The 27,835-nt window shown below is 44.5% G+C and overlaps 1 protein-coding gene across 2 annotated transcripts in view; it reads right to left on the bottom strand.

The window, feature by feature from the left end:
• The window catches only part of emid1 (EMI domain containing 1), a 369,825-nt gene that overhangs the window by 34,713 nt on the left and 307,277 nt on the right, over positions 1 to 27,835 (bottom strand). For both annotated transcript variants that reach the window (XM_078227412.1, XM_078227413.1), the window contains exon 8: positions 24,755 to 24,919. In XM_078227412.1, coding sequence (XP_078083538.1) covers positions 24,755 to 24,919 — 165 coding nt within the window. The remainder of the gene's footprint in view (positions 1 to 24,754; positions 24,920 to 27,835) is intronic.

A 27,835-nucleotide genomic window follows, 5' to 3' on the forward strand; every position in this document is an offset into this window, starting at 1 on the left:
GAATATTATAGCATATTCACCCATGAAGTCAGCGCCAGTACTTTTCTCCACATGATCCACCTTCTGCTCACTCCTCATACCCTTTAATAACCTTTATTTCAAGCCACTATCCAAGTACAGATGGACTCCTCTTCAATGAGACTCATGCCACACAATGGGCCCGATTTTACCATTTTCATTCTAAGTGCTGAATCTGGGCGCAATTCAGATCTGATTTGGAAATCTGCTTTCAGGCGCCTCCATTAGCACTTAGCCTGAAAAAAAATCGCGAGTCGGAATTGCGCTGTGGGCGGGGCTGAAACGATAGGAGCTCTGAACTGCGCATGTGCAGTGAGGAAAGAAAATTGAAAATCGTGTCCCTGTCACATCGCTCCTGGGACGCAAAAAACAGATAAAGCGGCCCGGGGGCGATGGTCCCCACAACATCACCCCCACCCCTGCAATATAACTTTCCCACTTATCCACCCCCCCCCGCTACCCAGACCGATCGCGACCCTCTGCCCCCACTTCCCCCCACACCGATCGCCCGCAGAGTGGCAGTGGACCCCCCTGCCTATGTCTCCCCCCCCCCCCCCCCCCACCAGACAACGCTCTGGCCTCCCCCCTCCCACCCCCCCCCTCCCTCCAGACTATAATCTGGCCTCCCTTCTCTCCCCTCCCCCCACCAGACATCGATCTGGCCTCCTCCTCCCCCACCAGAAAATGATCAGGCCTCCCTTCTCCCTCCCTCTCTCCACCACCGATCTGAGTCAGAGAGCCTTTGGAAGCTCTGAACTCACCCCTTCAGAAGCTGGAGCGCCCAAAACAGACCTTTGCCGAGTATGTCTGTTTCGCGCTGAATCTAGATGCGTGAACGCGATGGTAAAGGGGGAAATGCTGGTAAAGTTGGGCGTGCAGCCTATTAATTCAATTTAAATGCATGCAAATGCATTTAAATCGCCATTGCGCCCATTTTGGGCGTGATTCGGATCGCGGCCATTTTCGGGCCTTGGTAAAGTGGGCATCTGTGCTGACGCGGGCACGGTTCGCGTTAATGGCCTCACGCCCAACTTTACCATGTTTTCGTGCCCGTTATGGTAAAATTAGGCCCAATGTCACACTTCTTCTCCTTCTGCATAAAGATTTGTTTTCTTGCCTCTTCACTAATTCCCTTTTCTGATCAGTGGACAATACTCTTTACTGGGGTCTCCCGATATCCTGCTGTAACTGAAAGTTGGTAGAAATCGAGGTGAAAGTGCATTCGTAACCTACTGTGCAGTTTCTCCTGTTCTCCTGCTGAAGTTATAACGGGAGAATGGGAGAACCCCCGCAGATGGCGATTATCGTGATATGACGAGGCGGTGGCCTAGTGGTATTATTGCTAGACGATTAATCCAGAAACTCAGCTAATGTTCTGGGGACCAGTGTTCGAATCCCGCCACGGCAGAAGATGGAATTTGAATTCAATCCAAAACAAATAATCTAGAATTAAGAATCTACGGATGACCACGAAACCATTGTCAATTGTCGGAAAATCCCATCTGGTTCACTAATGTCATTTAGGGAAAGAAATCTGCCGTCCTTACGTGGTCTGGCCCACATTTGATTCCAGAGTCACAGCAATGTGGTTGACTCTCAACTGCCCTCCAAGAGCAGCCACTGATGCCCATGTCCCATGAATGAATAAAAAATAAATTGGCTCACTTAAACAGTGGAACCAATTAATAAATATTTACCCCATCATAATTCTGAGGCATTCCATCAGGTCAACCGTAACCTTTTCAGCTGCAGTTTCCAAATATCTACTCAAAATGGTAACATCCTATTTAATCCAGGTAGCAATGAGCTGTCAATTCACTGTTCCGCATTAGAACTCGAGACCAACTTCAACCCCATTGTGCTGCGGGGCCCTGGTCCCTTGTTCACTCTGCAGCATTCTCTGGACCTCAGCCTTCCCTCTGGTCATGGGCATCAAGAGAGAAACATTCTTAAAGTGATAGTTTGGAGAAAAAGCTCCTAGGACAGGTTTTGATCTGACTCATAGGTTACATTGCAGGAGAGTAACTGAAAGCTGCTTTGTTTAAGTCAACAACTCCATTTAAGATGACTCACTGGTGTAAAGAGCTTAGTGTGTTTATTTCATTATACAATAGTGCGTAAATTATAGTAAATCTTGTATGTTTGGAAAAAGGGGATAGATAACTTTGGATCTGTCATACCCAGTGAAGACAAATTGGATTCATAGCTTTAAACAGGACCATTTATGGTGTGGAATTTTATGGAACTGCATTTTGTTTTAACAAATGGACATTAAGCTGCTAAGCTGGCTACCAAGGGTCAGGTGACTTTTGCAAGTTTCTTCACTGACTCAGAAGTAGTGCAAGACTCTGGAAAGTTCATAATTGAATGGCTATGGGCGGAGAGCTTCACTTGAATGCACATATCAAGACAAAGCATTTTGTGGCATTCACACCTCCCATTGTGTGTGGACTGATGGGCTCCAAGACCCAATGTCTCCAAACTTAGCAAAAATGTTAAGTAGGCGTGAATGGCCACCATCCATCTCCCATCGTGAACTTCAACACATTCTTGTTGAATGGTAGAAATGTTAATCAGATGATCACATGACAGAAATTGGCCAAAGGTGATGAATCTCATTATCCCAAGAACCAGGGATAAATCAGCCAGTCTGCAAACACACAGCCAGAAACAGCAGCAAAGATTGCAGCAACATCTGTGGCTTAAAACCGAAGGCTGCAATATCATACTGTCTCCCTGCCTCGGAGAGGGGAACTTTCAGCCGCGTTAGCTGTCAGAGAGAACGGTGATGCTGGTGGAAAGTCCAGAGAGACTTGGAAAATGAGATTCCCTCCGGAGAGATCGTGTTTCCCAATTTTCTCCATCCCTCGCTGGCAATGTCACGAGGTTCATGCCCACAAGAAGCGGGAACCCCATTTAGGTATCTTTTCATGCATTCAAACCTAATTAATATATCCCCGTCACAGGATTCCCCTCACCGAATGTTCACACCACACCAAAGTGACATCACATCGGTGAGATTCGGTTGGGCCAAATGAGAAACAGTCGAGGAGATCCCTCTGGGGGCACAGAGGTAAGTATAGCCCCTGAGGGGGGGGGGCTCATGACTGGGCACTGTGCCCTGGTACAGGTCAACCTCTGCCAGGGGGCAGTGCCAAGGGCTAGCGCTGATGGTAGTCCCATGGGGGGGGGGGAATGGGTTAAGTTATGTATGGTGGTGAGGGGGTGCAGAGTGGGGTATGAGAATGCCGACCATTATTATCAGGGGTGGAGGGGGGTGATATGGGAATGCCAGCGACGATTGTGAGGGGAGTTTATTTTTTGTTCTGATCGGAGCACTCTTTAAAGATGGTGCCCAGATCTCTGAGGAGTGGATCTTGCCGGCTCTACGAGTTCCTGCCCCACCAAAGCGATGGCGTAAAGCCACTCTTTTTTTTACACTAAGATGTCCAAGATCTGGAGAGACAACTGGTTTGTAGAGCTTCAAGCTGGCTTTCTGTCTGAGCAATTAGAAATATTTTGGTAAGATTTCTCCCACAAGTCACTAAACTTGTGACTGCTGACAATTCATCTCTTTGACGGAATCTTGCATTAATCCTGATATGCGACTCTGGCTATTGAACCCACCTAGACTACCCCTCAGGAGTAAAAATGCTTCACTGAGCCTGAAGCACAAACTTCTTCCTAAGTCAAACCAAAATCGTGAATTGCGAACTATTCTTTTGGTTATGATTACTACCTGAATGGCTCTCAGATTACTACCGGACTGGCTGCAAATTGAGAGAGGGGAGTGTGCAGCAGGTGTCCTTGTGCACAGTCACTGAAGGTAAACATGCAGGTGCAGCAGGTGGTAAAGAAGGCAATGTAAAGAAGGGATGTGTTTTTGCAATTATACAGGGTCTTGGTGAGGCCACACCTAGAATATTGTGTGCAGTTTTGGTCTCCTTTTCTGAGGAAGGATGTTTTTGCTTTCGAGGGAGTGCAGTGAAGGTTTACCAGGCTGATTCCGGGGAAGACTGGACTGATGTATGAGGAGAGATTGACTAGGTTAGGATTGTTTTCTCTGGAGTTCAGATGAATGAGGAGGGATCTCATAGAGACTAATAAAATTCTAACAGGACTGGACAGGGTAGATGCAGGGAGGATGTTCCTAATGGCGGGGGGAGTCCAGAACCAGGGTCACAGTCTGAGGATTCAGGGTAAACCATTTAGGACGGAGGTGAGGAGACATTTCTTCACCCAGAGAGTGGTGAGCCTGTGGAATTCATTACCACAGGAAGTAGTTGATGCCAAAACATTGAATGTATTCACGAGGCGGCTGGATATAGCACTTGGGGCGAATGGGATCAAAGATTATGGGGAGAAAGCAAGATTAGGCTATTGAGTTGGATGATCAGCCATGATCATAATGAATGGCGGAGCAGGCTCGAAGGGCCAAATGGCCTCCTCCTGCTCCTATCTTCCATGTTTCGATGTTTTCTATGACTTGTAAAAATGCACTATTCTCTTTAGCTGTATTTTTCACAAGGGTGTGTATGCGTCTGTGTTTGTGAGTGCCGAGCGAGCGATATAGATTGGACAGCCGAGGTGAATAAATAACCTTCTTTATTTAAAGTCACAAACGCTTGTTGTTGGTTATTCAAATTAACTGCCACTCAGGGGTTAAGGAACACATACATTTTCCTTTTCAAAAATACACTGAATACAGACAGTTAGGGAAGGGAATTGGAGTTTCTGTTCTCGGTCCATTTAAGATGAATTAATCTTAATTAGTTAGTCAACAACTCCATAATCAGAATAGCAGAAAGCAAACTAAATGTCATTTGGGTCTAACCTGCACACCTTTGGAGTGTGGGAGGAAACCGGAGCACCTGGAGGAAACCCATGCAGACTCGAAGAGAACATGCAAACTCCCCAGACAGTCACCCAAGGCTGGAATTGAACCCAGGTCTCTGGCACTGAGAGACAGCAGTGCTAACCACTGTGCTGCCTATGGCAGAATTCTGCCTCCCAGTGGCAGACTATTTCCAGGCCCCGACTCAAGCACTCATGCCCGACACAATTGTTTTGGATTGGTCAACTAATGGTCATACGGCACACTTGCCATAGAATTAAGCTGGTGGGGGCTCCCACTACTGGAGGGGTAATAAGCAGAACCCAGCGCTGAGAAAGCTGCTGATGCAGGTGTGAGAGAGAGAGAGGGAGGGTGACTCGCAGCACTTTAAGAAGCTTTGAGGACACAAATGGGCACAGGCTGCCAGGCCAACTTTGTGGAGAGCGAACCCACTGTCCCTCCAGTATACTTTCTCTGGCTTTGTTTCGGCCAGTGTGCGGGTGAGGCGGCGGGAAGCCTGCTTGCCAACTAGAAAATTCCATTTAGCCTGTGACGCGGGCGTTGACTAGCCCTTTGGTGGCCTCAATTGACTTCCTGCTGTCTTGCCCTGACCCAACTTCCTTAACAATATACCAAAGCCTGGACCCTTCCGGCAAACTGGCATGTTGACCGGCAGTAGGAAATCCTCGGCTTAAAATTCTGCCCATGGTATTCATTTCAGATCAGAAAGGAACTCTTGATGTTATACTTTGGCTCAGGCAAAAAGATAACAATTGATACGGGCACATCTCCAATTGCATGATTCGCAAACCGTGTACTGGGATGATCAGAGCCGCTGACTCCGAGAGAATACCGAGGGAAAACGTGTAGGACATGCCCGGCTCCGTTTATTAACCTGTAGCTGACCACAAGGGACGGCACGGTGGTATAGTGGTCAGCACTGCTGCCTCACAGCGCCAGGGACCTGGATTCGATTCCTGGCTTGGGTCACTGTCTGTGTGTGGTCTGCACATTCTCCCCGTGTCTGCATGGGTTTCCTCCGGGTGCTCTGGTTTCCTCCAAAGATGTGCGGTTTAGGTGGATTAGCCATGCTAAATTGCCCCTTAGTGTCAGGGGGACTAGCTAGGGTAAATGCATGGGGTTATGGGGATAGGGCCTGGGTGGGATTGTGGTTGGTGCTGACTCGATGGGCCTCTTTCTGCACTGTAGGATTCTATAAAAAAAAAGGTATCTTTTCTCCTTTCCATATTTTTCTATTTATAGTACAATTCCTTTCCCTGCTCTTACGTAGGTTCTTGCTCCTAAATGCATTATTAAATCAATCCGTGAGACTCTTTTATGTGTTTTGTATTGACTAAATATATTTTAAACGCTTGCAACCAATGCAGTCGGCTGACAGGTGGTTGCACATTATAGTGACTGATTTGTGGTGCGGATAGGGCCACTGTTTATCACAGGGCAGCGCACACCCTCGCCTGTGCTTGTGGAAGGTTACAAACAGTCAGTACAAAAAAAAACAAAGCTACAGTTCAAAAGGAAATGGCGACAACACCACACTGAACAGTCCTAGAGAGGGTGGCACAGTGGTTAGCACTGTTGACTCACAGCGCCAGGGACCCAGATTCGATTCCCGGCCTGGGTCACTGTCTGTGCGGACTCCGCACGTTCTCCCTGTGTCTGCATGGATTTCCTCCGGGTGCTCCGGTTTCCTCCCACAGTCCAAAGATGTGCGGGAAAGGTGGATTGGCCATGCTAAATTGCCCCTCAGTGTCAGGAGGACTAACTAGCTAGGGTAAATGCATGGGGCTATGGGGGTAGGGCCTGGGTGGGTTTGTGGTCTGTGCAGACTCGATGGGCCGAATGGCCTCCTTCTGCACTGTAGGATTCTATAATTCTATTCTATGAAATACTTAATGCATTTTTATATATGTGCATAATATATTCAAAAGTAAGCTTCCAAAGGTTGAAGTGGAGTTGGAGTCAGCACAGTAAAGATGAATGGATAAACTGGCCGTGGACTAGTCTAATTCAGGATGGTACACCCATTAGTTCAACAAAAGGGCAGAGGGGCAATTTTTAATCACTGGGCCCTCACTTCTCACCAAGTCCAGTGGTTGAAAGTCAAGGACAGGGAATGATGATGGGGAGGGGGGTAATGTATGGGCCTGCAGATAGCTGTTTTGGATGTAATGTTGCTTCAATAAGCAAATTACTCTTGTATATTGGAGGAGTAGGCCATTCAGCCCTTCGAGCCCACTCTGCCATTCAATGCGATCGTGGCCGATTTTCTACTTCAACACTATTTTCCTGCACAATCCTTGATCTGGTTTGATTTGATTCATTATTAAAACTTTGCCCCTGTGCGGAGGAGTCAACAGTTATCTTCATGCCATCGGATAAATGAAGATGCACTTAGTCCTTCAGATCCTCCTTTAATAACGACAGAAACACACACGATTCTCAGACGAGTAGCAGCTACCTTTTCATAGGAATTAAAGTGAAATCATTTTCAGATCATATAATGATTCATTGTGTGGCAGTGTGTGAATGATTGAAAGTATATGCGACAGATGCTTTATTACACTCAAGAAATGGAGGTTAAATTTTTAATGATGTATGATCCTGGCTCTGATCATATTGCTTATTAAAGTATAATTGGATCAGCATGCACCTCACTGAACTTTATAAAACTGTTCACTTCTTGGGATCAGGATTATCTAGCAGTGGGAGGAATTTCTGATGAATTGCCCCAGTAAATACAAAAGAACCATAGTAAGTGGTTAGAGTCTTAACTGCTTGCAGTTCAGCTGTGACACTGAGGGACTGGGCAGCAGATGGTGCTAAGAGCACAGTGCTTTCAAATCGCGATCAGGGCTTTCTTAGAAACAACACAGATTTTTGTTCTGTAAATCTGTTCATTTATTTTCCTTGTTTAATGTTGCCCCACACTTTGTAAGAAATGGCTCTCATCATGAAAACAATTCCTGACATACTTCAAAAAATATTACTATTCAATGCTTCTTTGTGCAGTTTGAGGTAAAAGATGTACAAATTTGGGGATGGTACCATTTTCTACATTGTGCGCAGTATCCGTGTGGTCCGGTGGCACAGTGGGTTAGCACTGCTGCCTCACACTGCCAGAGACCCAGGTTCGATTCCTGGCTTGGGTCACTGTCTGTGTGGAGTTTGCACGTTCTCCCCGTGTCTGTGTGGGTTTCCTCCGGGTGCTCCGGTTTCCTCCCACAGTCCAAAGATGTGCGGGTTAGGTACGTTGGCCATGCTAAAATTGCCCCTTAGTGTCATGGGACACGTAGGTTAGTGGGATTAGAGAGTTAAAAATGTGGGGTTATGAGGATAGGGCCTAGGTGGGATTGTTGTCGGTGCAGACTCGATGGGCTGAATGGCCACCTTCCGCACTGAAGGGTTTCAATGATTCTAAAGGCAAGTACAGGGTGGACACATGACAGTGCTTCTTTTGCACCGCACCAACAATAGGCCTTCAATCCTTCCTGCATCTATCGGTGTGGCCATTTCATTTCCTACGTCAATTGTTCATGTGCTTTCTATGAGTTAGTGCCAAAGTAGGGCCAGTGAGTCCACATTCACTAGAAGCTGAGTTAGGAATGATCACATTTGTTTTGCTTGATCTCCACAGCTAGCAGAAGTTAAAGAGACTTTTATCCCAACATTTTGGACCTCAGATTTACCAGAGGTGGCACAGTGGTTGGGCAGCACAGTGGCACAGTGGTTAGCACTGCTGCCTCACAGCGCCAGGGACCCGGGTTCAATTCCAGCCTCGGGGTCACTGTCTATGTGGAGTTTGCACATTCTCCCTGTGTCTACGTGGGTTTCCTCCGATTGCTCCGGTTTCCTCCCACTGTTCAAAGATGTGTGGGTTAGGTTGATTGGCCATGCTAAATTGATCCTAGTGTCAAGGGGATTATCAGGGTAAATATGTGGGGTTACGGGAATAGGGTTTCGGTGGGATTGTGGTCAGTGCAGACTTGATGGGCTGAATGGCCTCCTTCTGCACTGTAGGGATTCTCTGATTCTATGACTTCAACGCTGCATGTTGGACTTTGACAAAGAATGACTTATATTCCCATGGCATTCATTCAGTGCAAAGAGACATCTTAGAAACTTTATAGGGACAGTGGATGATGAATGGAATTGTACCATTTTAGGGGGAGTGCCTGTGATGGTCTGGGGACAAGGTGGAGTGCTGATCTGTTCCAGTGGGCGACATGACATGGCTTAAGGAATGGCCACTGATGTCAAAGTGAACGGAGCAGTGAAGGGGAAGGTGGAGAAGTGAGAGAGAAGACAGCTGATTTTGAGAGAGCAGGGGATGCATGCAAAAACGTACAGTTGGTGAAAAATCACAGAGTTAGGAAGGGGACAGAGTTGTGGAGATATTTGAAAGTATAAACAAAAGAAGGGAAGGTAGCATAGCCTAATGAGTACAGGTGTGACGATGGATTGAGTGCCTTGGTATTAGAATGTGATCATTGCATTGTGGCTGCCTTGTAGTGTGTTCGTGTTTGAGCAGGGGAGGCCAATAAAGTGGATTACGAGGAGGGGATTAGGAGCAACAGCAGTCAGTATTGTGAAGGTGAATGGAAGTGACATTGGCAACTGATCAGGTGTGGGGGAAGAAGCAATGAGCTTTGGGTGCACAATTTCTAATGGCTGCTCATGCCTGGAATAGAGTCAGCAAACAATCTCGTCAGCTGACTACCCTTTTAAGGTTATTTCTCCAGTGCACCATTGGTAAAAATAGACCGACGAGAATCACAGGGTAAGTTTCTTTGTAATAAATATTTGGTAACTCTGTACCAGTTTATTACCGGGAACCATTTTACTGTAGAAAAGCACTAGTATCATTGAAATAAAGCTGGCCTGGTAACAAAAAAAGCCGCAGGTGATCTCAAATGGCCCGTGATTAGGTAAGAGGAAAAAGGGCACAAATGGATCATTAAAAGACCAAATTTAATGAAAGACTTAAATTTTTAACATGAAAACATTAGGCTGCGTTTAGAATATTAATAAATATAACTCACTTACATGATGTTCCTTACTTTAAAATTAATATTTTTATTTCACTAATATAGCAAGAAAAGGTTTAAGGAAAATTGCAGTTGACACACCTTATGGCCTGATTATTGAAAATGCCTTAATGACGGAGAGGAACGGTGTCCTCCCACATAAAATATTCACTGAGTTCTCAATATAAATCCAGATAAGGCACATTCTCACAATCCCAGTACTGATTGTGGTAAAGATTGCAAAACAAAAGCTCACTTAAAAACCATGTAAAACCCACTAATACAGCTTAATGGATAGAACTTTCTGCGTTCATTTAAAATTTTGTTTTCTTTTTATTTAGTCACGGGATGTGGACATCACTGGCATGCCAGCATTTATTGTCCATCCCTAACTGCCCGGGAAGGTGGTGTGAGCTGCCTCCTTGAACTCCTACAGTCTGGGTGCTGCAGGTACACCCACAGTGCTGTAAAGAGGGAGGGGGAGGGGGCGTGGTTACAGGATTTTCACCCAGTCCCGTGAAGGATTTATTTCCAAGTCAGGATGGTGTGAGACGCAGAGGGAGAACTAATGGTGCTGCTCATATGTGCGAGATGCCAATGTTCTAAACGGTAGAGGTTGCAGGATTGGATTCCAATCATAATCTAACAGGGTGGCACGGTGACACAGTGGTTAGCACTGCTGCCTCACAGCGCTAGGGACCCGGGTTTGATTCCCGGCTTGGGTCACTGTCTGTGTGGTGTCTGCACGTTCCCCCGTGTCTGCGTGGGTTTCCTCTGGGTGCTGCAGTTTCCTCCCACAGTCCAAAGGCGTGCTGGTTAGATGCATTGGCCATGCTAAATTCTCTTTCAGTGTACCCAAACAGGCGCCGGACTGTGGCGACTAGGGGATTTTCACAGTAACTTCATTGCAGTGTTAATGTAAGCCCACTTGTGACTAATAAATAAATAAACAGAAACAAAAATTGAGAAATATTACAAATTTCTTCCTTTTAGAAAATGGGGGATAACTCTAACTTCTGTCCTCTCCCACCCCCCCATGGATTAAAATCAGAACATTGGTGGAGATATTTCCTTTTTTATACTGCCATGAACTAAAATTTGAATCAACCTCAAACTAAAAGTCTTGTTCCAATTCTTGAACTTGTAATGAGATATTTAAATAAAACCAGTACAATGCACATCCATGTAGCGTTTAATAGCCCAATTCCTGAAATTTCTCTTTTGAAAAGAAAGCTTGAAATAAGCATTACTCTGTCAATAATGGAATTTTGAGAAGTGAGTGAATGTTATTTGCAGGCATTTTCTGTCCATTGAAAATTGCAATAATAACCAGACTCTACGAGAGACTGATAAGCACTTAGTGACAACGTTCATCAGCACTCGATGGAAAGCAATGTGGTCAGTTTCACCACTGATGGCAGACACACAAACAGAAACTAATAAACCACATTCTCCTGTGCATTTAGAAACACACCGGGACTGACTTGAAGTGGCCTCTCTCTCAATCCCCCCTGCACTTGGCTTCACAATTGTTCATTTGAAAGCTTGCTCTCTACGCTAGTAAAGCCAAATGGTGCAAAATGTGGAATGAAGATAAAGAATGTCATGCCTTTAACAATGTGCAGTATCGCTTAAAACTGTGCAGCACTTTGGCAAAACGGAACTTCACATAAGCCAAATTATGCTTCTTGTGGGATTGTAAAGAGAGTTTTTCAGCTTGCTTTTTATGATAAATGAGAAGGGTGAGGAAAACAATTTCCTTCCTGTTCAGTTTAATCAGCTTCAAATGTAATTAAATCTACTGGCTACCTTACAATAGCCAGGGCCTTTTGTGAACAGCTGAGTGTCAGCTGAACTGACTTGTTTGGCACAAATACCTTACCACCCACAGACTTGACTAGCAGCAGCCTCTCCATGACAGCAAGTCAGATTCTTTTATTCTCACAGTGGCATCGTACAGAAATCTTCATTTCAACTCTCTCAAATCCGGCTGCTGCTAACCATTGTACCGCCCTTTTTGTGTTGAGAAGAGTCAGCATTATCTATTTATTGCTACATTTCTGATATTGTGCCTTTAGCTTTATTGGTTTCCTCAAGGACTAAAGCTTTCATAGAATCATATAATCCCTACAGAGCAGAAGGAACCCATTGAGTCTGCATCAACAACAATCCCACCCAGGCCCGATCCCCATAACCCCACGTATTTATCTCCCTAATTAATCTCCCTGACACTAAGGACAATTTATCAACCTAACCTGCGCATCTTTGGAGTGTGGGAGGAAACTGGAGCACTCGGAGGAAATCCACACAGACATGGAGAGACTCCGTACAGTCACGCCAGGCCGGAATTGAACCTGGATCCCTGGCGCTGGGAGGCAGCAGTGCTAACCATATTGCCACCATTCTGCCCATAGAACCCTCAGTTGATTCAACAAAAAACTTTATTAAACCATTAGTTTACCAGAATATTATCAGTTTTCAATTAAATACCTAGTCAGAATCAGAGGGTTAATCGGACTCTGCATTTTGGTTTAGTGTGATCTCCAGTGTCTAAAAAGCTCACATCAATGACAATCCGCTGACTCACATTTATGCATTGCAAGTTGCCAAAGTTATATTTACAAATTTATTTCTTTCAGATAGTGGTAAGCAACACTGAATTCTCATCTTCCCTGGCTGTTGGTTTTTTTAAAGAAGTAAAATAGGTGGGTTAGAATCAGAAAGAGATTATTGCCTCTTCCACATTGGCACAGTGGCTAACACTGCTGCCACACAGTGCCAGGGACCCGGGTTCAATTCCAGTCTCGGGTGACTGCCTGTGTGGAGTTTGCACATTCTCCCCATGTCTGCGTGGGTTTCCTCCGGGTGCTCCGGTTTCCTCCCACAGTCCAAAGATGTGCGGGTTAGGTGGATTGGCCATGATAAATTGCCCCTTAGTGTCAGGGGGATAAGCAGGATAAATAGATGGGGTTACGAGGATAAGCCCTGGGTGGGATTGTTCTCAGTGCAGGCTCGATGGGCTGAAAGGCCTCCGTCTGTACGGAAGGGATTCTAGTCTATGAATGTGGTACAGGAGAGGAAGAAGGAAAAGGTGACATTGTCTAAAAACATTCTTTATTTTACAGGCAAAGGCTGATCTATGCATTAGTAGCATTTTGCACGAATGCAACTTATTAAATGATACAGCATAACTTCTGTTTCATTCTATGATTTAAAGTATCGCTCTTCTAATTAACCATTTATTTTAATGCCCAATGCTAAATGATCTCAAATTAATTTTTTTTCTAGAAATTAGCTAGGTGATCAGAACACACCATTCTCCCCCCTTGCTTGCTGAATCATTCACAGGTTTGGCATCTTTTCGAAGTGACTGTTGTTCTTGTGCGAGTCTAGGCAGTGAGAATCAGATGGAAGTGGCCAGTGGCTGGGCAGCCAAGTGTTGCCCTGTCCTAATCTTTACAGGAGATGGTTACAATATGAAATAGTCAACCACAAAGAGTCATCAATTATTTTTAAAAGGGAATTTGATAGTTGATTTGCTTTTGATTTGATTTATTATTGTCACATGCATTGGTATGCAGTGAAAAGTATTGTTTCTTGCACGCAATGCAGACAAAGCATACCGTTCATAGAGAAGGAAAGGAGAGAATGCAGAATGTAGCATTACTGTTATAGTTAGGGTGCAGAGAAAGATCAACTTACTAAAAGGTGGGTCCATTCAAAAGTCTGACAGCAGCAGGGAAGAAGCTGTTCCAGAGTCAATTGGTACGTGACCTCAGACTTTTGTATCTTTTTCCTGATGGAAGAAGGTGGAAGAGAGAATGTCTGGGGTGCGTGAGGTCCTTGATTATGCTGGCTGCTTTTTGGAGTCAGCGGGAAGTGTAGACAGAGTCAATGGATGGGAGGCTGGTTTGCGTGATGGGCTGGGCTACATTCACAATCCTTTGTAGTTTCTTGCGGTCTTGGTCAGAGCTGGAGCCCCACCAAGCTGTGATAGGTATGGAAAGGATGCTTTCTATGGTGCATCTGTAAAAATTGGTGAGAGTCGTAGAGGACATGCTAAATTTCCTTCGCCTCCTGAGAAATTAGAGGTGTTGGTGAGGTTTCTTAACTATTGCATTAACTTTAAAGAGAAATATTAAAGAGGATTGGGAGGAGGTAAGAAAGTGGAATAACCTAGGTGGCTCAGGTAGGGAAAAATACCAGGCATGGCTTGAAAGTCCCATAGCCCTTTATTGGTGTTTCAGTTTTCTAAGATTCAACCAGGTCTGTACAACTCAATTACACATGCTTACTTTATCCGGGCTATTCTGGAACTGAATGCTGTTTTTAACTAAAACAAAGAGACACTGAGGGCAGAGAATGTAAACATATCATAAAACTATAGTTCTACATGTTTTCTTTTAAAATATCTGTACTCCATTTGGGTGGCACGGTGGTTAACACTGCTGCCTCATAGCGCCAGGGATCCGGGTTCGATTCCCGGTTTGGGTCACTGACTGTGTGGAGTCTGCGCGTTCTCCCCGTCTCTGCACGGGTTTCCGCCGGGTGCTCTGGTTTCCTCCCCACAATCCGAAAGACATGCAGGTTAGGTGCATTGGCCATGCTAAATTCTCCCTCAGTGTACCCGAACAGACGCTGGAGTGTGGCCACTAGGGAGGGGATTTTCACAGTAACTTCATTGCAGTGTTAACGTAAACCTACTTGTAACACTAATAAATAAACTTTAAACTGATATTTTCTTTTAAAATTGCGGTGCACTATTTCTCTATGTTATCTTTTGCTTCTTGACCACAAGAGGGCATGAGAAGATTTGTAACTGCTGAACTACGAACGTCCATTTATTAGAAACACACAGCACTGCACACAACAACTCCAGGGAACTTGATGATTCAGCAGCAAAAAGTTAAGTATGAAACTGGACATAACTGGGTAGGAATTGGTTCTCGCACCTATTTTCCAGGCAAACATGATGACTTTTGCACTCCATGGATATCTCAAGAACACCCCAACACCACGTTGTCTGTGGACAAATTTCAGGCATCCGTGGCAGTCACCTAAAAGAAGCCTCAGGCTCCTTCCATATGGGAATAAAGGCCCTTGCACATTATTAGGATCCTCTCTGAGAAATTGGGGTGCCCAGTTCAGGTTTTCCTGGCATGGATGTGACCCAGCAAGTGGTTGTTACCAAAAAACAGCCAGCTAATTATCCAGATTCTGACACGGAGCCAGAAGGAGCAGGAGTATCAGTCCCGGCTCCTGATCGCTCACTGCTGCTCTGCGATCAATGCCCCTCCCAGTTACCTTTTTCTCCTCTTGGGTTGTCTGAGGCCTGTTGCGGACGAGGGAATTGGTGTAATATTAACCATTTGGGAACGTGTGAGATGCTTAGAGCTGTGACAAGGCCCAAGACCCAATTTTGGATGAGCCATGGGCCACTGGGCGGGGGTGTCTGCATGTTGTTAGTTATAGAATCATAGAATCCATGCCAAAAAAACAGGCTTTAACCAATTTCTACCTCAAACTCTCTATCACAGTGAATATATTGCAATAGACAAATAGGCCACCTTGAAACCTTAAGGAACCAAAAGTACTTTTTGTCAGCCTTCCATCTTGGGAGATGGTCGTTTTGCGCCATGGTGGCTAACTCACATGCGCTTGTGTCTCTGGAGCCCCGATCTGACACGGCAGCCTTCCGCCACATTTGCTGAAGAGGATTTTTGATTTGATTTGATTTATTATTGTCACATGTATTAGTATACAGTGAAAAGTATTGTTTCTTGCGCTATACAGACAAAGCATACCGTACATAGAGAAGGAAAGGAGAGTGTGCAGAATGTAGTGTTACAGTCATAGCTAGGGTGTAGAGAAAGATCAACTTAATGCGAGGTAGGTCCATTCAAAAGTCTGATGGCAGCAGGGAAGAAGCTGTTCTTGAGTTGGTTGGTACATGTCCTCAGACTTTTGTGTCTTTTTCCTGATGGAAGAAGGTGGAAGTGAGTATGTCCAAGGTGCGTGGGGTCCTTGATTATGCTGGTTGCTTTTCCAAGGTAGCGGGAAGTGTAGACAGTGTCAATGGATGGGAGGTTGGTTTCAGTGATGAACTGGGCTTTGTTCATAACTCTTTGTAGTTTCTTGCGGTCTTGGGCAGAGCAGGAGCCATACCAAGCTGTGATACAACCAGAAAGAATGCTTTCTATGGTGCATCTATAAAAGTTGGCGAGAGTTGTAGCGGATATGCCAAATTTCCTTAGTCTTCTGAGAACATCAGAAGGAATGTAGAGGAAGACAGTGGGCTGAGAAGGCACATGATTCGCTGGCCTCTGTGCAAGAGTACATTTCGAAAACAATTCACAACCAAGTATCTCTGCATGCTACCCTGGAGATGGCTGCGTTGGGGAAGAGATGGATGCACACCTGAGTCTGGAATGTGCCTTCACAAAGCAGGCCTGGAAAGAGACTCTTTCCCCCCACCCCAACCTGATATCTGCTTCTGAATTAACATTCTGCTCGCCTACCGGTTACTGCTATTAACACTCTTCCAGCCCTAATGGGACCATGAGCAGTCCCATTCTCAGGTCAGGGGAGCCAATGACCTAGTGGGATTATCACTACTATTAATCCAGGAACTCAGCCATTCAGCCCTCTGCATCTGTGTTGGTCCACCACATGCTTCTCCGTCCCCCAGGAGGACACGATTTTTTGAGGTTCATCCAGAGAATCTCTGCAAGGCGCGACTCTGAGCTCTACAGACTGTTCACAGGGAAACACACCGAGATAAACATCGACTGCTGCTGGAGGACCATCAACTCTGTGGAAGAAGCTCTTTGGCCTGCCCAGAACATGCTCGATGGCCAAGTGTTGCATACGTACACATTTCAAGGTCCAGAACTATGTGTTGAGAGACACACCAAAGCTTGGAGTAGCTGCTGCAAAGGCTCCATGGGGCATGTCCACTGCCTAAGGTCCTCCTGTCATTGTATATTGAAGGGCTGGAATCAGGGTAAAAACCTTCCAGCTCTATCCACCAGAGAATGTTTGACATGAAATGTAGTTTATACTGTAAATATAACGGCACTTTCTGCTGCCAGACTTCTCATGGACCTCCCTTATGTTAAGTTGATCTTTCTCTACACCCTAGCTATGGTTGTAACACTATATTCTGCACCCTCTCCTTTCCTTCACCCCTATATACTCTATGAACAGCATGCTTTGCCTGGACAGCACGCAAGAAACAATACTTTTCACTGTATCCCAATACATTTCATAATAAATCAAATCAAATTATGAAATGTCAAATTATTTAATAGACTTATATAATGGACTTTTACAGATTTTATGAGAAAGGTATATTTTTGGAGAAAAGTTAAATTCAGTGTTGTATCAAACTTGGTTTTCAGAGAGTTTGGAGGAGTGGTCCATTGAATCCTTGGTAACCCTCTTCAGTCTTAACTTAAATGTTTTTGAGATCAGAGACTCTCCCCTGCCCAATATCTGAAAATTTAGATAGAATCGTGGAATCATACAGTGCAGAAGGAGCCATTTGGTCCATTGAGTCTACATTGACTACAATCCCACCCAGGCCCTTACCCATAGCCCCATGCATTTACCCTAGCTAGTCCCCCTGACACTAAGGGGCAATTTAGCATGGCCAATCCACCTAATCCGCACATCTTTGGACTGCGGGAGGAATCCCACGCAGACACAGGGAGAACATGCAAACTCCACAGACAGTGACACAAGCCGGGAATCGAACCCGGATTCCTGGTGCTGTGAGGCAGCAGTGCTGACCACTGTGTCACCGTGCTGCCCTGTAACTTTACAAATAGCTCTACACAATGCATGCAAGTGTAGAGATCTTTCTCTCTTTCCCCCTCTCTCTCAAAAAGGCCAGTTAAAATACCAGCCAGTTGCAATCCGTACCACAGCTATCCATCTAAGATCAGTAGCTACTCTGTATAGGAACGCTTCAAAAATAACTGGTACTGCAATGGTTGGGAGCAATGTGGCGCAGTAATGATTAAGTTCTGTTATTATTCAACAGAAATGCATGATGCTGAACAGTGGAGTTTTATCAACATTCTTTGATTCCAATCGGTGATAATGTTTTCAGTTACAGCATTGACCACTTAATTTTAGATTACATGCATAAATTTTCTTATTCGTTCATGGGATGTGGGTGTCACTGTCTAGACCAGCATTTATTACCATCTGTAATTGCCATTGAGAAGGCGTGGGGGTCACGGGTTTGGAAGTGCTGTCAAAGGAGTCTTGGTGAGTTGTTGCAATGCATCGTGTAGATAGTACTACCCACTGTGCGTCGGTGGTGAAGGGAATGAATGTTTGAGGTGGGGTAGTTAACTATTTTAAAGGTAATAAGCTACACTCTAACCACCGTTCCCAAAAACAGTGACAATTGAAAGTGTGCATATAGGGATTGTGCAACCTACCTCATGGGTGAGGTAGAATGATAAAAATGTTATCCCAAATCCAGTTAGTTCCAAGAGGTGTGTGTGTACATGTTTACTGATAATGATCCATCAGGGGCTTACATTGAAGGTTGGAGGTGTTCAGCTCTAACTGACATCTGCATCGACATATACACACACCCAAGTGCCAGTTTTCACCCATTCACATGCACTGACCTCTTCCATGTGGGCATTTGAACATTTTTTGACACCTTTTAACACAGAAAGAATTTGGGATGTATTTAAATGTTGGGATTTTTTAAATGCAGCTTTCTCACTCCATTTTTTTAAGCAAAATAGATCTTTTAGGGAGGTGACGGCCTGGTGGTATTATCGCTCGACTATTAATCCAGAAATTCAGCTAATGTTCTGGTGACCCGGGTTCGAAACCCGCTCAGGCAGATAGTGGAATTTGAATTCAAATAAAAATAAACGGGAGTTAAGAATCTATTGATGACCCTGAAACCATTGCCGAGTGTCGTAAAAACCCATCTAGTTCACTCATGTCCTTTAGGGATAGAAATCTGCCATCCTAACCCGGTCTGGCCTACATGTGACTCCAGAGCCACAGTGATGTGGTTGACTCTCAACCAGGCATGGGCAATAAATGCTGGCCAGCCAGTGATGCCCATGTCCCATGAATGAAGAACAAATACCTTAATCAGCTCAGTACTGAAGCAGCTTCCTCAAAGAAGAAATAAAGCAATTAATTAGACTGCCTCAGTCATTGATAAATACCCCACATTCTTGTGTTGGGATGTCCTGTCCCCAGATAATTAGTAAGTGTTGTCTGATACAAACCAGGAGCCATAAATATAGGGTAATAATGCTAATGAATCCAACAGGGAATTCAGGAGAAATATCTTTGGAATGTGGAGCTCAACATCATAGAGGGTGGTCGAGATGACTATCTTCCGCCTGCAAGGGGAAGCTGGATAAGTGTACGAGGGAGAAAGGAATAGAAGGATGTGTTGGTGGGGTTAGAAGAAGATGGTTGGGAAAGAAGCTTGTGCAGGACAAACACTGCCTTTGGCCTATTTGGGAGGAACTGGCACTGTAAATATCCTGGAACACTCTGCAATTCTCTCAGGTTGTGAGCAGAGGGAGATTAAAACAGGGAGAGAAAGCTAAGGTCAAATTCTTAATCAGACTCCAAGATTAGAATGCAGGAGGATGGTAAGAAGGCAGTACTTGCTTCTATCAAGTACAGAGTATTCATTAACCAAAAGAGAAAATGCTGGAAAATCTCAGCAGGTCTGGCAGCATCTGTAAGTAGAGAAAAGAGCTGTCAAAGTTTTGACAAAGGGTCATCAAGACTCGAAGCGTCAGCTTTTTTCACTCCTTACAGATGCTGCCAGATCTGCTGAGATTTTCCAGCGTTTTCTCTTTTGGTTTCAGATTCTCACATCCACAGTAATTTGCTTTTATACAGAGTATTCATTACTTTGTATGTGAAGACAGGGTGTAGGGATTTAATTCAGTGAATTTGATTGTTACTCAGTTTGTTCACTAGCTATGAAGCAAAGTAGCTTGCGTGTGGCCTTGTCTTACAGAGTTCCTACCCGGTCCACTTTCAAAGATTCATAAAAAATCACAAATATCTGGTTCAAATCACAATGGGATTCTAGTCAAATGAATGGGACCAAATGGGTTAGGTTGCACGCAACAACAATAGGGCGTTGCTTGGTGCAGAGGCTGACAGAAGAGACGATAGCTGGGTAAAGAAGTTGATGTGACGTTTGGTAGGTGGGGATAGGGCGGGCTGTGTGTGGTGAAAACAAGGGGCGGTATTTTCCCATCCTGCTCGCCATGGGAATTGTAACAGGATGGGAAAAATTGAGAGGGACACGGACCATGCAAAGGTCCGGTGACCTCGGGTGGGATTTTCCAACCTTGGGGACGAGCACGGCCAGAAAATCCCACCCAAGAAGAGCTACAAAATTGTAGAAGAGGCTGCCTTGGCCAGAAGAGGGGGGTAATGCCTCAAGGAGAAGGCGTCAGAGAAAGAGTAAGAGAGAGACCTGGCAAGAGGGTTGTACCACTGACACAGTGATTTGGGATAGTCCGGTGGGGTGGATCTGCTCCTCAATGAGCCAAGTTTTCAGAGAACATTAGAGCACCCACAAAAGTAACTTTTCTTGCTCACAGGCTGATGGAAGAGAGCAAACCTCTGGATTGTTAGAATGTAACCAATGATAACATTGGATCTGTTGTAGTGAGACTAATGGTAACAAGCTGTAGGGGTCAGCTGATCTAGTAAACTATGTTTACGGTAGCACAGTGGTTAGCACTGCTGCTCCACAGCTCCAGGAGCCTGGGTTCGATTCCCGGCTTGGGTCACTGTCTGTGTGGAGTTTGCACATTCTCCTCGTGTCTGCGTGGGTTTCCTCCGGGTGCTCCGGTTTCCTCCCACAGTCCAAAGGTGTGCGGGTTAGGTTGATTGGACATGCTAAAATTGCCCCTTAGTGTCCTGGGATGCGTAGATTAGAGGGATTAGTGGGTAAAATATGTAGGGATATGGGGGTAGGGCCTGGGTGGGATTGTGGTCGGTGCAGACTCGATGGGCCGAATGGCCTCTTTCTGTACTGTAGGGTTTCTATGATTTCTATGATTCTATGAACCAATGACAAAATGGTGTGATGACCAGCTGACTCAGTATAAATAAGAACCTGTTCGGAAGAGTTGGAGCTTGGAATGGCCGAGGGTGAGGCCTCAAGTGTCGAAGTAATGAACTTTCTTTCTTAAACTTTAAAAAAATTTATCTGTTGGAGTAAGTTTTGTATCATTTTATTGCCTATAACTGAAGAGTACCTTCTGCTGGATGAACATGGATAGGATCGCTTTAACTTTCCTCTAAAACATATCACAGAGCACTTTACCACATGACCAAGTTCATTAATTATGATCCATTGACTGTTCTACATTGGCCATTCTCTCACTAAACAAAATCTCTCACACAATCTCACACCAAGCAAAAAGGAAAAGAGAAACCATACAGCATTCCTGCCAAATCAAATCAGAATAATTTCCTCACCGAGTGTCTCAATCATTCACTTGCTTTAAAGTTTCACACAAGCAAGGTTTCATTTTATCAGTCTAGAGTACAACAAGGAATTTGAGCTGGACTGGAATTATTTCACCATGTGACTGTAACAGAAACCAATGGATGTTGCCTGAGAAATAATTTCTGTTAGCAACAGTATATCCTTACACTGACAACAGGAGACAGAGGAGGATAAAGACCATAAGACATAGGAGCAGAATTAGGCCACTTGGCCCATCGAGTCTGCTCCACCATTCAATCGTGGCTGATATTTTTCTCATCCCCATTCTCCTGCCTTTTCCCCATAACCCCTGATCCCCTTATTAATCAAGAAGCTATTTATCTCTGTCTTAAAGACACTCAATGACCCGGCCTCCACAGACTTCTGCGGCAAAGAGTTCCACAGATTCTTCACTCTCTGGCTGAAGAAATTCCTCCTCATCTCTGTTTTAAAGGATCGTCCCTTTAGCCTGAGGTTCTGCCCTCTGGTTCTAATCTTTCCTACTAATGGGAACATCCTCTCCACATCCATTCCATACAGGCCTCGCAGTAGCCTGTAAGTTTCAATAAGATCCCCCCTCATCCCTCTAAACTCCAATGAGTACAGACCCAGAGTCCTCAGCCGCTCATTTAAAGAGGAGGGAGATCATGACATTGAGGTGGAAATGGGGAGGAGGAGGGATGGAATTTTTTCTTCCTTGACTATGTGGTTGATGGAGGTGAGGAGGATGATGGGAGAGAGGTAGTTGATTTAATGGTGGGGTGGTCAATTCATCCCTTTCCTGTGCATTACTAATTGGTCATGCAAGCTCCAGAACGCAGTTATAATGATCAGCCTTTACTTGGTGTCTCTTGTGGAACTCTTCAAAGTAGGTTCTTTGGCATGGTGGCACAGTAGCACTGCTGCCTCATAGCACCAAGGATCCGGATTCAATTCCGGCCTTGGGTGACTGTTTGTTTGGAGTTTGCACGTTCTCCCCGTGTCTGCGTGGGTTTCCTCCGGGTGCCCCGGTTTCCTCCCACACTCCAAAGATGTGCAGAAAGGTGGATTGATCATGCTAATTTGTCCCTTAGTGTCTTAAGTTGTGTAGGTAAAGTGAATTAGGGGTTACGGGGATCGGGTAGGGAATGTATGGACCTGGGTAAGATGCTGAATCGGTGAAGAACCGACGGGCCAAATGGCCTCCTTCTGCACTGTAGGGATTCTATGATTCAAAGTTTAATTGTTGCTTAGTGATGGAAGGTTACAGATCATCAGGGGTTTGCAAAATTCTGGCCCCATGTCAAAGAAAAATCAAAAATGGTTGTCTTTCTCTTGAAAATGTTTGCTGTTTTGAAGTGTAAATAGATTCTTGGTTTTAAATCTTTTAAGAAATGGTAGGATTTGATTATAACAAAATACTTCAATTAGTGGAATAATTTGCTTCGTGTGATGAAGACAAAAGTTACAATAGTCCAAATGCTTAGAAAAACATCATCTACTCAGTATTTTGAGCACAGATTTGCAATCCTGAAACCACTGAGATCACAACGTAAGAAAGAATAAAAAAGCCTGATACAAAATTGATGCATTACCATCTTAGCTGAGGCTCAATTATCACTGGACCAGAAGCTGGATCAGATGTCTTTTTGGTCCATATGTTCAGTATTCAACAGTGCAGTGCATTTATAAAGTCAGCCAGCTTGGTGCAGAGATGTTAAAATACATTAGTAAAATAAAGTTATGAAAATTTGAAGCTTGAATAAGACAAGTAGCATTCGTTAGTGATTGTCTGCCATAGTTGCAATTAACATTTTGCAAAATGTAATTTATCGCTAATATCAAAATCAGCTGAGTTGTAAACTGATCCCTGGTTGAGATGGAGAAAGTATCTATATTCAGTTAGCAGAGAGTAATTCAGGTTAGATATGCCTGTTCCTGATTGCCAGGAGGATAGGCTGGTGGTGATCTGGAGAACATGACTTACATTGGTCCTAATATTTATTTACTGGAAGGTGAGGAGGGTGCAGGGGAGGCTGAAAACAGCCAAAGATTTATTTCCTGTCTGGTGCTGGCCAAATTGATGGCTTGACCTATGGCCGGTGACAGAATTCTGCAGCCCGGGACCTATAGACTGTTGCTGTTTTGGATTTAAATATGTTAATAGACCAGACATCACAAAACCCTGCCCCATAGAAATGACATCGAAACAACTCAGCATCTTACCAGGTCCACACATCCCCACTCGATCCCCGTAACCCCTAATTCACCTTACCTACACTTGAGACGCTAAGGGAAAATTGCACATGTGGTGGGTTAGGGCTGTGTTTCACACATCTATAAGACCATAAGACATAGGAGCAGAATTAGGCCACTCAGCTCCGCCATTCAATCATGGCTGATATTTTTCTCATCCCCATTCTCCTGCGTTTTCCCCATAACCTCTGACTCCCTTATTAATCAAGAGCCTATCTATCTCTATCTTAAAGACACTCAATGACCTGGCCTCCACAGCCTTCTGCGGCAAAGAGTTCCACAGATTCACCACTATCTGATGGTTTACCTCACTCCCCATCCCTCTCATTATTACTGGCAGGCGGTGGTGGGGGAAGTTAATATCACTGGCGGTCCTCAATGCATGTTTGTCTTTTAGTTCCTAGATATGCAATGGGTATCTTTGTATTAACCTATTTGAAATTGAAATAAGAAATTCAGAGAATATGAATTTTACTTTGTATGGGGATGTTTTGCAATAATCAAAGTGAAGGATACCACGTTCATCAATAAGTATTGTCATCAAGAGTCCCCAGATCAGTAGAACTCAGCCAGGTGCAGAATAAAACACTCTCTAACTTGTGCAACAATCCTATCCTCTGAAGCTCTCCGTAACTCTGCCAATATATATATTTCCACTTCCTAATTAACCACCATTACATGCTTTTTGAATGATTGCCACATCTTGCACAAAGCATTGTTGAACTTAGTGAGATTTTATACTGAGGATCGATGCCCTCCGGGAATTGATTTGAAATGAACACATTTACATCACATTGGACCGAGAATACAGGCAGAATGAGGAGACAAATTATTTGCCACCATCATGGGGCTAATACGGATGAGTCAGCATATATCTGACAATGCATAGCAGGTGGGTAGACCAGTCTCTGGGCTAAATACAGAACACATAAATCACAAAAACAGGATTTGCACTGTTCCAAGCTCTCCATAAATCACCAGAAAATGATTAACTATATATTTAATGTATCAAATTAAATTGAACATTGATTCTTTACGAGCCGAGGATATTTGGATTGGATAGAAGGTTAAAATGTGCAACGACCGTGGAGAATGATAACGTATACTTGCCATTGTTGGTCGATGTGTATCCAAGGTCAACCGATCCTAGATAAGGAATGTCAGCACGTGATGGGCCTGCAGGTCCCGGTGGTCCTGGTGGACCGGGGGGACCTGGTAAACCTCTCCCACCAGGAAGACCTGCTGCTCCGGTCGGACCCAGAAGTCCCGGCGGACCTGACAAATCAATAAAATAAAATTGCATTACGTTGATAAATGTAAAGGGCTAGCTCAATATTTCATTTTAACTTCTGACAACTGATGACAAATTAAGTTGCAAGTTCCGCACATACTAGAAGCACGAACCATTTGGAGGGCAACCATCAACATTTCTGAGTGTTGTACTGGCGAGTGCACATAGTGAGCAGCTGCAAGGTGTGCGGACCAGCTAACGGATATTAAATTCCACACACAGTCCGATCATTCATTTATCTTGCATCATAATGTACAACTCCAGGAACCCTAATATGGAAAAATATCCAACTGCAGTTCATGATGTTTTCTCAGTAAGATAGGAACTGTTTCCTATACGTGCAGAAACTAAAACCTCTTGTACAAAGCCAACACAACCAAAACAGATCTTCCTGCTCATTCACACATTCATTGGTTGTCTGTCAAACTACGCTGTGTAGAAATTAGTTACAGTAAGAGTTTTAACAACACCAGGTTAAAGTCCAACAGGTTTATTTGGTAGCAAACGCCATTAGCTTTCGGAGCGCTGCCCCTTCGTCAGATGGAGTGGATATCTGGAGTTGAGCAGATATCCACCCCATCTGACGAAGGAACAGGGCTCCGAAAGCTAATGGCATTTGCTACCAAATAAACCTGTTGGACTTTAACCTGGTGTTGTGAGACTTCATACTGTGTTTACCCCAGTCCAACGCCGGCATCTCCACATCATGACCACCATAGAAATTAGTTGCCACATTTGCTTCAAGCACGAAAGTACTTTATTTTTGTAAGTCCTCAGGATATCAAGGAAGCTATATCAACGCAGCTGCTTTCTTAGTTTCATAGAATCCTACAATGCAGAAGGAGGCCACTCGGCCCATCAAGTTTGCACCAACTCTCTGATAGAGCCCTATCCCCGTAACGCCATGTTTTACCCCGCTAATCCCCCGAGCTTATGCATCTTGGGGCACTAAGAGGCAATTGAGCATGGTCAATCCACCTAACCCGCGCATCTTTGGACTGTGGGAGGAAACTGGAGCACCCGGAGGAAACCCACGCAGACACGGGGAGAACGTGCAAACTCCACATCGATAGTGACCCAAGGCCGGAATTGAACCCAGCTCTCTGGCGCTGTGAGGCAGCAGTGCTAACCACCGTGCTGCCGTTCTCAATGGGAGAAACGTTTAAAATGCAAATAAATTTGAGGCACATGAAGATGAACAAGAGTTCTAAATGCAAGGCCCCTGAAGTGTTGCTCTAGTACTCCCAATCTCCTGCTGCGATTACAGAGGGAGAACAGCGCAACTCCAAAATGGTGCGAACCATTGCAAGTCAGCTATTTTCTCTGGGGATTCTGCCAATCGCCCACTGAAGCTACAGCAGGATATTGGGAGAATGCCCATTGTAATTCAGGGCTGGTTTGTGCATGACTTTAGGACATAATTAATCTTCAGGCCTTCAAGCAATTCTTGTTTCTCATTTCACCAGCTAATGCTTCAAATATTGCACTCAATCAGCTTTCCGAGGAGCAATTTTCTAAATGTTCACAGATGAGAGTTCTGAACGCAGGGCCCCTGATTCTCCAGATTTGATGAGAAGATTCATCAGGCAAGATGGATCTCTTTAATAGCAACATATAGGCCGGAATTTTCCAGCCGTTCATACCTCATCGCTGCTGCAAGCAAGGATGGAGAATTTGGCACTCAGTCAAATTTCTGTTCACTGCAGCGGGACCAGAGAATCCCGCTGGCGTGAATGGCTGGAAGGTTCCGGCCATAATCTTCTTCAATTACACTTATACACAACGTACTTCACCTTTAGGAGAACCACAATAAGAAAAGGTCTTGCTATTTACTGATATCAGTGACAAGGTCAGCATGGGAAACAATTTCTCCAACATTAAAGGAGTTGCTAGCCAATTTCATAGCTTTCACAGAATCCCTACAGAGCTGAAGGAGGCCATTCGGCCCATCGAGTCTGCACCGACCACAACCCCACCCCAGGCCCTATTCCTGTAACCCCACATATTTACCCTGCTAATCCCCTGACACTAAGGGGCAATTTATCGTGGCCAATCAACCTAACCCACACATCTTTGGACTGTGGGAGGAAACCGGAGCATCCGGAGGAAACCCACGCAGGCACAGGGAGAATGTGCAAACTGCAGGATCAATATTACTGATTGAGGCAGCAACAGACACTTACAACAGCAGGAAGTTTTTAACGCTATATTCAGAGGTCAAAGAGGCACACATTTATAAAAGAAAAAAATACACGGAAAATCAATTAACACTTATTAAAATGCATTTTCCTAGACTGGCGTAATTCCATTACACCTGCTAAAACAAAATATTTACGTTGGTATAATTTTTCAGTTCAGCAGGATGAATGATCTAATTGGAGCTACTTGCATCTGCAACACTATATTAAATAAGCAATGGAAACCATTCAACTTCTCTCACACAAGAACAGCAGGGATCCGTAGATAGTCTCATTTTCTGACAGTCAGGCAGCTGCTGACGGAGACGTGACTATTGGGAAACTGTTTTTATTTTGTGTTATTACAGCTGTTGGAGGTGCCACAATATCTGGCCCAGATCTTTTGGATCTAGTCCTTATTGTCAACATGATCTGAAACCCTTGCTCTACATGGCTCTTTTTGGGGGTCACTAACTATTACCTCAAGAGCAAATGCCCGATTTTAAATAAACAGCAGCAGTAATTAAGCAAAGGAAGGGAGTCTTATGTTGCTTTTATTGAGTACATCTCAAAAGTACTATCTATCCTAGGCAAACACATTTGTATTAATAACATAATTCTCTGGGTCAAAAGTGACTCGACAATGAAAACAAGATGTGGCACAAGTATAAAAAAAGATTTTGCTTCTCTGCAGTTCATTAGAATGACGTCCAATGAAGCATT

This window comes from Mustelus asterias, chromosome 13, assembly GCF_964213995.1.
Source record: "Mustelus asterias chromosome 13, sMusAst1.hap1.1, whole genome shotgun sequence".
NCBI lineage: Eukaryota > Metazoa > Chordata > Chondrichthyes > Carcharhiniformes > Triakidae > Mustelus > Mustelus asterias.